This window comes from Acomys russatus, chromosome 10 (assembly GCF_903995435.1).
Source record: "Acomys russatus chromosome 10, mAcoRus1.1, whole genome shotgun sequence".
Lineage (NCBI taxonomy): Eukaryota > Metazoa > Chordata > Mammalia > Rodentia > Muridae > Acomys > Acomys russatus.
In genome coordinates, this window is record NC_067146.1 from 48888229 (window position 1) to 48902044 (window position 13816).

At 39.8% G+C, this 13816-nt stretch overlaps 1 protein-coding gene across 5 annotated transcripts in view; it reads left to right on the forward strand.

The window, feature by feature from the left end:
* Positions 1 to 13816, forward strand: part of Magi2 (membrane associated guanylate kinase, WW and PDZ domain containing 2) — a 1455764-nt gene that overhangs the window by 975111 nt on the left and 466837 nt on the right. For all 5 annotated transcript variants that reach the window (XM_051152089.1, XM_051152090.1, XM_051152091.1 and 2 more), the window contains exon 5: positions 11611 to 11821. In XM_051152089.1, coding sequence (XP_051008046.1) covers positions 11611 to 11821 — 211 coding nt within the window. The remainder of the gene's footprint in view (positions 1 to 11610; positions 11822 to 13816) is intronic.

The window sequence follows — 13816 nt, forward strand, 5'->3', positions numbered from 1 at the left end:
CATTGAGTTTAGTATGAATGCTCACAAACTTTGAAAAGGTGCCAAAAGTTTGTTTGAATGATGGAAGCATCTCTCAAAAGTCATTCTACCAGAAAAGAGTTGAGGCTGCCTGAGAGCTCTAGCCTTAATATTGAGGAAGGGATTGTAAGACTCAGGCAAGATGCAGTGCTAGAACAGAACTTTAGTTGTTGCTGTCTTTCTTGTTCCTGACCTTAGAGCTGGAGACACTGCTGCTCAGCTGGCTAAAGTAAAGCCAATGGGTTTAATAGGACCCAAAGTTTGCAGGGGCCAGGTGGCAGCACGGAACCACCAAAGGCGAATTGATTGCAGTTATCTTAATGGGCAGCAATAACAAGACAGTGTCCATAATGGCCTGACCCATAGTGGTCAGCACAGGCAAAATGACTTTTATGGTAGCATGGCTCGTACGAATTTTTGATACTGGCAAATCAGTCATAGTATTTCCAGGCATGAAGTAGATAAGAAGCCTACTGTATTTTTGTTTGAGCTGTATAAGCTTAAAAGTCCTCAGACAAATGAAACAGACTGCCTTGGGTCATGGCAAAAGGGATTCTCAGCTAGTGATCAAATTTTCAGACTTGAGCCAGGTTGCAGGCTCGGAACCCCTTGAATGAAAGGGCAGATAGGCTCCCCTGAGGAAAGACCTTGATTAAATACTTGACAGGTATACTGTTAGGCTTTTTCCAGTCCTTCCCCAAGTGGGACCCACTGCCTTTTACAAGGGTAATAACTGCACCCTTGGGTAAAGGAACAATCGTGTCTTCAGTGCTTATTGGATACTGGTTCTGAGCTGACACTAATTCTAGGACACCCTAAAAAATAGCATGGCCCTGCAGCTGAAGTAGGGCCTTCTGGAGGTCAGGTGATTAATGGAGTTTTAGCAGAAGTCCTACTCACAGTAACTTCAGTAGGTCCCAAAACTCATCCTGTGGTTATTTCCACAGCCCCTGACCAGATAATTGGCATAGGTATACTTAGAAGTTGGCAGGATCCTCATATTGGTTTCCTGACCTGTGGGATGAGGGCTCTTACAGTTGGAAAGGCTAAATAGAAGCCTTTAGAATTGCCTTTGCCAGGGAAAACAGTGACTCAAAGAGTACACAAGACAAGGGTGCATCCCTGGAGAAATTGCAGAAATTCGTGCCACTCTCAAGGACTTAAAAGCCATAAGGACGATGGTTCCCACAGCCCCTCCCTTTAGCTTTCCTGTCTGGACAGCCATGGAGCATGACAGTTAACTACTGAAAATACAATCAAGAAGTGGCTCCACTTGTATCTCCTGTAACAAGTGCCATATCATTGTTTGAGCAAATTAACACATCTCCTGGTAAATGGTGTACAGCTATTAAGCTAGCAAATGCCCATGGAGTGTTTTTTTTTTTTTTCAGTACCTGTCCATAAAGACCACCAGAAACAATTTTCTTTCACTTGTCAAGCCTACCAATGCACCCTTACAGCTTTCCTTGAGGTTATATTAACTCTCCAACCCTGTATCATAACTTTTTGGGGTTACTTATTTATTTATTTATTTATTTATTTATTTATTTATTTATTTATTTATTGAGATAGGGTTTCTCTGTGTAACCTTGGATGTCTTAGACTCTCTTTGTAGACCAGGCTGGCCTCAAACTCACAGAGATCCACCTGCCTCTGCCTCCCCAAGTACTGGGATTATGGGTGTGCACTACTGTGCCTGGTGATATCATAACTTATGTTGAAGGGATTTTGATCATTTGTCTCCTCCATAAAATATCTTTTTTTGCTATGGATTGGCAACATTATGTTGACTGGCCCAAGTAAGCTGAAGGCAGCAACCACTTTGAACTATTTGGTAACACATATATGTACATCAAAGGATGGGAGCCAAGTTGAACCAAAATTCAAAGGCCTTCTATTTCAGAAAAATTCTACTTCTTCAAAATTCCTAGGAGTCCAGCAATGTATGGCATTCAGAGGCATTCATTTGAAGGTGGAGGGAAGTTATTGAAGCTGGTTCTTCCTCCCAGAAAGTAGTATATTAGTGGGCCTATTTGGGTTGAGAAGAAAATACACTCCTCACTTGGCTGGGTTATTTTGTCCTATAGACTTTGTGGCTCAGAAACACGGTAGCTTTGAGTGGGACTCGGAACAACAGAAGGCTTTTCAACAGGTCCAGGCTGCTCTACATGACCCAGCAGACCTCCAGAGGTGTCAGAGCAGATAGAGATGCTGTTTGGAACCTTTGGCCAGACCTTATAGGTGAGTCACAGAAGAGAGGAATTTGAGGCAAGGTCCTATCATCATTGTTGTCTACTGTCCCTTTGAGAGACAGTTCTTGGCCTGCTATGGGGAATGTTTGAGTGTCCCACCAAGGAGCCATGTGACCTGAGCTGCTTATCATGATCTGAGTGTGATCTGACCAACTAATTTATAAACTAGGACATGAACAGGAGCAATCCATTATCAAATGGAAGCATGATTTATAGAGGTGATTGTGCAAGGTAGATCCTGAAGGCACAAACAAGTTACATGAAAAAGTTGCCAAATGCCTGTAATTTGTACATGTATATGCACCTATAACCTCATGGGGCGTGCCCTATGGTTGATTGAGGGGGAGAAGACTAGGGCCTGCTCTGCTATTACTTTTACATGTAGGCAGCTACAGCATTACAACTCCTTTCTGGGAGAACCTGAACGGAAATTTTTATATTGGGCCGAGCTTGGGCAGTACATATTATCATACATTTTGTTTGGAAGGAACTTTGGCCAGATGAGTGATTGTTCACCAGTTCATGGGTTGTAGCCAACCGGTTGTCTTGGATGGTCAGGGACTTGGAAAGAGGATGACTGAACAGTTGGTGAAGAAGTATGTGGACAGGTCTCTCCAGATGGGTGAAGGATGTGAAGATATTTGTGTCCCATGTAACTGCTCATCAAAAGGTGACTTTCATTGAGGAGGAGTTCAATAGTCAAATAGATAGGAAGACCAATTGTGTGGACAATCAGCCTCTTTCCCAAGCCATTTCTGTCATTGCCTAATGGACTATGGACAAAGTGGCCATGGTAGCAAGATGCAGGTTATACATAGGCTTGACAACACGGACTTCCACTCTCCAAGGTTGACCTGGCTGTATCTGATGCTGAGTGTCATATCTGCCAACAACAGAGACCAACACAGAGTCCCTGATATGGCACCTTTGCCTGGTTGACCAGCCAGCCACCTGGTGGCAGGTTGACTACATTGGACCACTTTCTCTGTGGTAATAAAAATGCTTTGTCCTTACTGGAGTAGATACTTCAGGAATGTCACTCCCAGAAGAGGAGTTAAGACCTACCGAAGTATTTGCTGAGGGTGGAGGAAATACAGAATAGGTAGTTGAAAAAGACAGTTATAAATACCAGCTAAGGCCACATGACCAGTTGCAGAAATGAAGATTAAAACAAACATGACTATTTTTGTTGTATTTTGTTAATGTGTTTGTACAAATATTTGTGTTTTCTTTTCTCAATTTCTTTATCATGCAATGTAAGATCAATTAAGAGACTATCAATGGTCATCACATTTAAAATTGAGATACTAAAAAAGTATCTCTCAAGGGATATTGCAACCTATTCTAAATTTATAATACTTCTGTAATTATACACAGAATAGTTATATCATGTCAGGTGTAGTTATGACCTGGCTGAATACATAATGCAGTTACAATTGGGGTAGATATATTATGTTAGGAGTAATTATGAACTGGTTACTGTTATTATTTGGAAATTAAGTAGGACATAAGGATGTATGATTTTGTGTCAAGTTGGCAGGATGTGGACATGTGTAAGTTATTATTGGTTGTCAACTTGACCACATCTAGAATTTTCTAAAACCCAAATGGCTGGGCATGCCTGTGACGGCTTTTTCCTAATTAAATCCTTTGAAATGGGAAGAACCATTTCAACCCAGACTTTCCAAATGGGAAAGGATCTACCTTTAATCCAAGCCACACCTTCTGCTGGCAGCCTATATAAAGAACACAGAGAGGGCTTGCTCTTGCTTTGCCTGCTTACTCTCACTTTACCTAGCAAGTGCATTCCTTCACTAGCATTAGGGCCTACTTCTTCAGGATTCCAGCACATTCTGAGCATCAATGGAGACATCCAATCTTGTGAATTGAACAACTAAAGATTCTTGGATCTCCCTTGGGTAGATGGTCATTGTTGGATTAGCTGGACGACAGCCTGTAATCCATTCTAATAAATCTCCTTTACGTAGACATAGACATATGTAGATTCATTCTATAAATTCAGTTCCTCTAGAGAACCTAGACTACTATATCATGTCAAGTTAGAATAACACATAGATTACAAATAACACATAGAATATATAATCTTTATCATTTTAATATTTGTTTCTGGTTATTCTATAATGAGTCTGAATAAGAGTATTAAGAATAATTGAGTTCAGACTAATTTTTGGTTACACAAAGACACTAGTAGAACAATAAATAAATGAACTGTCTGCTCCTTAAATTTGTATAATACCATAGCCTCAGAATGAACTAGAACTATAAAATTTATACCGAATGCAAAATGACATGCATTGCATTCCCAAGTTAGTGGCTTTTGTCTCTATTCTCCATTGAGATCCTTAAACTATTCTGAATTATTTTATGGAAAGAAAAAAATCGTATTTCCTGCATCTAATCTGGTGCTTATGGCAGGCAAGGTGAAGGGAATCATTTTTATTAATTATCACAGTAGAGTATTATTTTGTGGATCGTTGTTTATAGGACTCTGTATTTCAAATGTCTGCTTTATGCCTCAGTGGTTCTAAGGAATTGTTGGGAATTTAACAGTACTGGTTTTCAGGGGATTATTTTCACTGTATTACTATATTTTAAAGAGAGGTCTTCATTACTTTTTTTAATTTAAATATTGTCTCTTTTGCTAATGGAAAAAATACTCTCATTCCAGTTTGCAGGATGTCAATGAGGCATGATAATGTCACATGAATTAGTCAAAGCCACCTATGATAACAGAAAAAGTCTGTTGACCACAACAACAAGCATCTCCAGGAAAAAGTTACTTTACACATTCAAAAGTAGTAGGTTTTATATTTAATACTAAAACCACGTGAAGAAATGAATCAGATTGTTTCTCCTGGACTCCATCCAGTTAGTAAATGGTTCCGTATTGAAAAATGCCAAGTATGCATAGGCTACGTGCCTCCTCCTTAGTTGGAATTCAGAGAGTCCAGGGACTCTCCAGCCCCAGCCTGAACCGTACCTGCTGTGTGCAGGGGCGTGCCTGCAGATGGGCTGGAATACTTGTGAGAATGATATCCTTCCTTGGCGTGTAAGATCTAGTCTTCTCCCTCCTTTTAGTAGTCAAAAGTATTTTCTCTTCCCAGTGGTTGACTTCTGAGCCATTACCAATGTAGTATGAAACTATAAAGTGCAGGTTCCCTGACAATAGAAGGGACTGGAAGCTGAATTCATTTAATGAACTGTTTTATGAGTTGAATTGTGTCCCCTGGCATTTCAGAAAGTGACTTTATTTAGGAACAAGACTACTGTAGTTATAATTAAGATGAGGTCATATTGGAGGAGGATGTGCCCCTGATCCAACATTTCTGCTGTGAAAGCTGAAGTCTTGTGCCACAAACCAAGGACTAGCAGAGGCAAAGCAAAGTCAGAAACAGCTTTCTTGCAAGTGCTGCGAGCTGGTCCTGAAAACATTTTGGTATGAGTTTTCTAGTTTGCAATAAATGCCTGTTTTAATCCAATTGTGTGTGTGAAAGTGTGTGTCGGCGGTGGGGAGTAGGATTTGACAGCTCTATCAAAACATTTTATCCTATTAGGACTGTAGTCCCTTTACCTCCATCTCACTTAGCTGACTCCCCTGGCCCTTATTAGACTTTCAATAAATGTCTATAAAACTAATTAATTAATTAATTACTGTCAGTTCCTCCATCTCTTGCTGACCTTTTAACTGGCACTCCTCTGAGAGTTGTGCTGGATATTCTTGCTTCTACTTCCTATGCTGTCTCCGTGGACAATTCTGTACCAGTCCTCCTTATTATTGGATGTCATTGAAGAAGTTATCACAGTAGTTCCTTACGGAGCCCTCCACCTGCCTGCCTCTGCCATGTCTAGGTAGATATTGTATTCAACTGCACTGATTCCTCGACTCACTCTACCCAACAGAAGAGGAATGACTGACCTAGCGATCCAATTTAGAATGACAATTTGTCTTCTTTAGTTTGTCTTCTCTTCTTTCTTTTATTGGAAGAATCTAGCCTTTTGATACTGCAACGTCATGTTGTCATATGCAAATGTGTTGAGCCCCAGGTATAGGAACCCTCATGAATCAGCCTGCAGGCATCTAGATGGATATCTCTGCGAGTCTACTCTATTTTACTCTTCTGGAAATAGGTTCCGTCCTTGATAGGAAGGCTTCCCCTGGTTCAGCGCTGCCAATAGATAAATTAACCTGCTTCTAGGATCAACAGAAGCTCCAGACTCTCGCTGTGAAATGTATTTCTATGTTAGCCTTTATGAATAACAAATGTGAGTGTTATGATTTTTCCATTCATCTCACTCATTTTTTTTTCAGCTTATTTTGTTCAGATTGAGGAGGCAGGTGCTATTACTGCCTCCCTCTCAACCTCAAAAGCTTGATCAAAAGAACTTTTTCTCCTCTTTATTAAACTCTTGTCAAGTATTTTGTACACTGTAGGAAGTTAATTCATGTTTGCTAATGTGGTGATTGATTAAAGATAAAGAAACAAATAGCGGCAAGTGAGTCACACTGGAAAAGCCTTGCTGCATCATCCCTGCCACAACAATAAATGATACTCACATCATTAAAGACCAGTTTCATTTACAAGATATGTCACATTTCCCTTGTGAGAATAATGACATAATGTAACTATAGTACCAAGTTTATTTGCTCATAGCAAAACCTTTGAAAATTATTTTTAATTAATTAATTTATTTATTTATTCACTTTGCATCTTGGACTAAGCACCATCCCTCCTCACCTCCTAGTCCTTCCCTCTCTCCCCCTTCCTCTCCCCCTATTCCTCATAAAAGGGGAGCCTCCCCTTTCCCATCTACCCTAGCTCATCAAATCCCATCAGAACTGAGCATATCCTCTCCCCCTGTGGCCTGGCAAGGCAGACAGGGGAAAGTAATTGAAAAGTTTGAAAGAGAGTCCATGTCACAGACAGTCCCCGCTCCCCTTACTAGGAGATCCACATGACGTTTGTGCTGCCCATCAGCAACATCTTTGTAGGGGACCTAGATCCAGTCCGTGCAATGTCCTTGGTTGGTGCTTCAGTCTTGGCAGGCCCTTCTGGGCCTTGGTTAGTTGGCTCTGTTGGTCTTGTAAAGGTCCTGTCACCTGCAGGTCCTTTTCTTCCCGCCCCCTCCACTTTTGAAAATTATTTTATTCATTTATTTAGCATATGGGCTTTTTTTTTCTTTGTTTGGGGGTGTTGAGACAGGTGTCTCTGTGTAGCTCTGCTTTCCTGGAACTTGTTATATAGGCCAGGCTGGCCTGTAACTGAAAGATCCACCTGCCTCTGCCTCCCAAGGGCTAGGCGTGTGCCACTATGTCTGGCTTTTCTTTTCTGGAGTGTGTGTTTGTGTATCTACACACCATGGTGCACATGTGGAGGACAAAAAACAACTTTCAGGAATTGATTTTTTTTCCTTTCACCATATGGGATCCTGGGATTAAACTTCGATGTTCATGATTGGTGGTAAATTCCAGCTCTTTGAGCTATCTCATCAGTTCAGTAATAAACCTTGAGTGGAGTTTTCATGGGCATATTCTATTTGCTTCTGTGATTCTTAAGTTCCTAATGAACTGGCTTCCTGGCTGATCATTCTCCCATGAATACCATTTTAACTGAGAGCCGATATCTCCAAGGATTGCCCTGTTGTTGATGCCTTGTGGTTTGGGGTCCTTTTTGTACTGGACTCCTCAGAAGCTTAGGCCATTCTTCCATCTCTCCTCTTTGCGTGCGATGTCTGTGGTCTGATGAAGTCTCCACTGTATCTGGCCTGCTGCCTCAGCTCCTCCTGGTAGCTTCCTCTTTCTGTGACTGGAAACCCACAGTGTTGGGATAACTCAGATCTCTGCAGGAAAGATTCTTGTTTCTGCTTTCCATGAAATTTCTCTTGGCAAGTACATATTCACCCCTGGCATAAATTATCCCACGATCTAACCATCTGCTGCTGTCCTTCAAGCTGATCCTCTCCAGCCAGGAACTCCCTGCCTGGATGCCTCCATCATAGGTTTGGCAGGAGCCTCTAAACCAAGTATGAGAAACAGTGGCAGAGTCCCACCACCCACAGGGTCCTCTGCCCTCTTACAGTCTCTATCTCAATGAAGCTTTACCACCCTCCAACATGAGTAGGACCTCTTCTTCTTTTCATGTCCTTTAGCCGTATAAAACTTTATGTCAGCTCACTTCTTTTCATCCTCCTGCCAAAAGACAATATGTCTTATGTCTGGGACATAAAAGCAGCTTATCACCAGTCTAGAGACTCACTTTCCTGCCATCTTCAAATATTCAGAATAGTTATGTAGACAATGAGCATCTGATATTTTGTCACCCTCCTGGGTAAGATCTGTTACCTTAGGTACCAGGATACAGTCCCGATTCTGTGGTCTTGTGAAGAAGTCTGTGCCTGATCCAGCCATGATTTATCTGTGCCCCCCCCCTTTATACTGAAAGACACCTCGGATATTATAGCACATTGTCAAAAAAGTGTTGCTTGAATCTTAACATGAGAATAATGAATGGCTAGGCACAAATTTTTCCCTTTTACTTTCAGTAGCTCTCAGTACGTTAACATAATGGGGGGGGGGGGGGAGACGATAGGTGACATGTTTTCGTTCCAGCAAAGCAGGGGTCGTGCCTCCCTTGTTTTCTCTTCTTCATTGCTTCACAGCAATGGAGGACTCAAAACACCCTAAGTGAACAAGTAAAGAAGTTCAGACACTGGTGTTGCAACGTTTCTGTGCAGCACAGTATTCTGGACAGTCCACAGTCACACCATGATGCGGTCCGTGGATTGATGCTTGTGGGTTGTAACAAGCCGCTGCCAAAAGATTCTAAGGACAACCGCAGTATGTTCTCACATGGCTGCCTTTGCGCCTGCGTTACAGAGTTTGCATCTATAAGAATCACTAGGAGGCTACATCTCAAGAGACTATGTAATTTTTCATGTTTCCCCTTTTCAAGCCAAAGCAGTAAACACTATGTATTCTTGGGTTCCCTACTTCTGAGTACATAATTTACTACTACTCTCCTATAAGAAAAATAATTTGACCTAAACAATTTTTATTGAGACAAAGACTCCATTCTATATTACTAATTTATTAAGTGAGTTTGTAAATTTCTGAATTCCTAAAATTAACATAACCGATGATTATAAAATCATGTAAAGAAAATTTCTTCTATCAGCATCTCATTCATAAAGTTGACAGTCATTTTTACATTTTTCCCGACTGTAGAGCTATGCACAATCATACATATGGACATATGCATGATTACTAATTTATATCCCCTGAAAATTAGTCTTTATAGCATAACTATAAATAATTTTCTCCGTCAGTAGGTCTATAGATGTAATTCTATTATTCAGAGTTACATCTTTTTCCATTATCATGATAAATAAAATGCACTGACCATATTCTGATGAAAAGGCCTTTGTGTTTTCAGGATTTTGTTACAATAAACAACACTGCAGTAAATATACAGCTGTAACTACTCAATAATGCCTTTACTTTTAGAGGAGATAGTCTCAAAGCAGGACAACTGAATCAAAGCACATGTGCATTTGTGTATGCATTTTTTGCTTGGCTGGCTATTGCTCATTTCCAAACAGTTTTAGTTTCCTGTTTCCAGGATGGCATTGTCACGCTCACATCACCTGTCTTACATGTCTTCACCTCTTACTTCAGGCACGACTTTCTTCCAGGTAAAGGTCAAATTCAAATCCTTCCCTTGTAGCAATGTTTGTGGCATCTTCTTTCTTTTACTTTAGGGTTTGTTTTTTGTTGTTCTACACAGCTCTTAAACTCCTGCTTTCCAACAAATAACCATGTTCTGTTGATAGTGGAAAATAATCTATGTTGGAAGAGCAAAAGCTTGAATATCTCAGAAAGTAAATACTAGGAAATCATATAGGAGTAACCCTATTAAGTCTTATCTCTTCACCAAAATTATAACACAAGAAAACACAGCCCTAAGTTATCCTCTTCGCCTACTCTCTGACACACCTCCTGAAGGAGACCTTTAGAATATCTTCATTTCTATTTTTACTCTTAAAACCTGAACCTTACAGTATGGGAGCAAAATCCATGCTTCAGGGGATCTTGCAGGTATTTTTCTTCTGCTTTAAGGACATGCCCTTAACAAACATTCAAACTTCCCCAAAACGTAGTGACTACCTATTTTCATTTAGCTGTATTGCACTGGAATTAGTTTTCTTGCTTTCTGTATTTGCCTCTCTCACTGTACTTTGAGGTCCACGTTCTGATCAGTTACCAAGATACAGGTAGAGAAATCCTTCAAACAACGTTCGGAGAAAAGACACGTGGCTCTTATATATTTAGAAGTGTGCATGCTTAGGGGAGACTGAGTTTGTCCAGATGGGTGGGCTTCTTGGCTGGTGAAGTTTTTATTGATTCCCTCTTATTGATTCTCTCAGGCTAGTGACTGGGTTATCCAAGTGTCTTTGAGCTCAGCATTACATAGATGGAGAGGGTGCTCTGGTTCTGGTTTGCTTGTTTGTTTCATGTTTCTTGAGCGTTTAATTGGCTAATACTACTTTTTAATGTTATAGTAAGGAATTTTCTTTCTCTATCCTTTTAACCCCTAACACTAGATAAGAGAGAAGAAAGGATAAAGGAGGGAAAAGGTCATCATTATTAGTAGACTGCTTCCTACTGATAAGAGTCATTGAGTTCCTTGGGGCAAATATGATCTTTGCCATCGGGATAGCTCATTTCCTCTTCTTGTTTCTTTGCACATGACTACTTGACAAACTGCAACCAACAGCATGCAACCACCAATCAGTCACCCATCTATCAGGGCTCTAGCACTTATATATCTTCTGAAAAGTTCCCAGAATGCTAAATGTCACACATTTGCAGAAACTATGTGCACCTGGCAAAACCACTCCCCTGCCAGAGCGTGAGGTAAATCATAGTCAGCTGCTGCAAAGCAGCCGCATATCCTTACTCCTGGGATTAAAATGAAAATGTATTCCCATAATATTTCTGTGTGTGTGTTTTTAAACAAAGTTACACAATTCTCACTACAGATATAGATCATCTATATTCTGCCTGAGGTAAGGAAAGACCCTCACACTTCATCCCTCCTCTTGAGTAAGAAGCAATATTCAACTGGATGATAGACACAGTGATAAGCGAACAGTGTCCATAAATCAGCATATTGATCGTTTTCACAGCGTTTTGCTATTATGCCTGTTTGAAATTATTTCCTGTTGGCTTTTTGTGGTACTTGGAGCCCGATGCAGCACATCCCATACTCCTTCACGTTTTCTGTCGCTTAGAGCAACTGACCACCTGTTGTTCTTCTTGCAGAATCCAGTGAACATGAAGACAAAAGTGCAGGTGCCTCAGAGGAGACGCCCTCCCAGCCTTACCCTGCACCAGTGTACAGTCAGCCCGAAGAGCTAAAGGAGCAGATGGACGACACAAAGCCCGTGAAGCCAGAGGAGAGTGAGGACTTAGACCCACTGCCCGATAACTGGGAAATGGCCTACACAGAAAAGGGTGAAGTCTACTTCATTGAGTGAGTTTCAGGCATTTCTTTGAACATTGCCCCCAAAGATCATACCAAGATATTAGCACTATTACTAATGTAGAGATGGGCAAAGAAAACATGGGAATATTATTTCTGCTAGCAGCTCAAAATGAGATGTTACCTCCATAAAGCTAAGGATGCTGAAGATAGCTACTGGTAGGAGAGAATGAATTAGGCAGCCATACACTGACACTCCTAATAATGGGATAGTAAAGATACAAATCTCCAGGCACTGTTATTTCAGATTAAAAAGACTCTAAGGCAGTGGTTCTCAACCCTTCCTAATGTTGCAATCCTTTAATATGGTTCCTTGTGCCATGATGACTCCCAGCTATAACCTTATTTTCATTGCTACTTCATAACTACAAATTCACTACTGTTAATGAATCATAATATAAATATTTTTGGAGATAGAGGTTTGCCACAGAGACTGTTATTCATTGGTTGAGAACTGCTGCAGTAAGAGGTCCTTTTAAAAATGGTTGCCTGCCTCCTTCACAGACATATTGTTCCAATGAGATCTTTCTAGCTCTTTATTCCCACAAATGGCTACCATTATGTTCAGGACCTGGGTAGAATATGAATGTTTCAAGCAGTAGATTTGCCTGTCACAAACTCAAAAGTTTTAACACTTGGCATTGAGGTCAGGTGTCAATAAAATAGTTTGTATAGTGATCATACATCCTTCTAGTAAGCTCCATTGTGTGTGTTGCTGATCTTTATTCATTTCTTTTGAGTGCTGGTATTGGGTGATGCTTACCATTATTATAACTTACCAAAGAAGCAGAATGTTCATCTGTAAGTCACAAATGATGCTCAATCCAATCTTGTTCTTTCCAAACTTTTTTCTAAAATATTTATTTTTAGTACACTTTCCTAGCAATGTATCTAGCTTTTCTATTCTTTATTTCTATTAGAACAACTTTGAAATCATAATTTTACATATTTTAGCAGCATAAAGCATTATATTTTAATACATGTGTGTAAGGTATAATAATGTTATCAAGGTAATTAATGTTTCCATCCTCTCATCTAATATTATCTGTACTTGCTGAGAACCTCTGACTCTCCTCCAGATTTATTTAATGGGTAATTAACAGCTGTAAACTCTGCTGTCCTATCATTCCATTCAGTAGAATAAGTTTTTTTTAAGGAACTCTAACTTTGAAGGTCTTGACCCAAAATTAAATTGTTGTTATGAATAAGGCAACCAAAATGTTGATCAGAAATAATAAAAACTAAAGCTATCACAAGTATATGGCAACTTATTCCCTCAGAATTATATGAACCTTAAAGAAAAAAATAATAGAAATTGAAGTTCTAAGTGTTGGAAGTAGATTTTAAAAGTACATAGACTCTGACTACCCGAGAAAAATATTAAAACTGTGCTCCTTTTCCGAACCTACAGTGATTTGTGACTTAGATCTCCATAGGCAGAGCTCAGTTGTGAAATTGAAATGTTACCACATACCAATATTTAATTCTCACATGAAGCTGGAAACTTTGATACATGTGGCCCAAGGAACCCACAATCAGGTAATTACTTGGTGCTCGGCTTGACTCCAGAATGGACAAGAAGTGCAGTGTTTTACTGAAAATGAATCACATATTTCGGCAAATCTAAGTTTGTTTGTTTTTTTTTTTTAAAGAATAAAATCTCTTGTATAATTTTTATTTATATAATCAATAGCACTGAACCATCTGTTATCAGTTAATTGAAAGGAGGAAGTTATGTAGATTTTGTTAAAGATGACCAACTAAAGATCCTAAAAACATAAATCTGATATTGATAAGAATAGCAAGACATCATTACAGACCATAAGTCAGACACTGATTTCAGAGCAGTAAGTCTTCAGGGCAATGAGACTGGTGAAATACATGTATTAATTATGTAATGTAAGCTAGGTAAAGATATGTGGAAATAATAAAATAAAATACACTAGCACAAGTTGATTAAAGAATCATTTCTATATCTTTCCAATG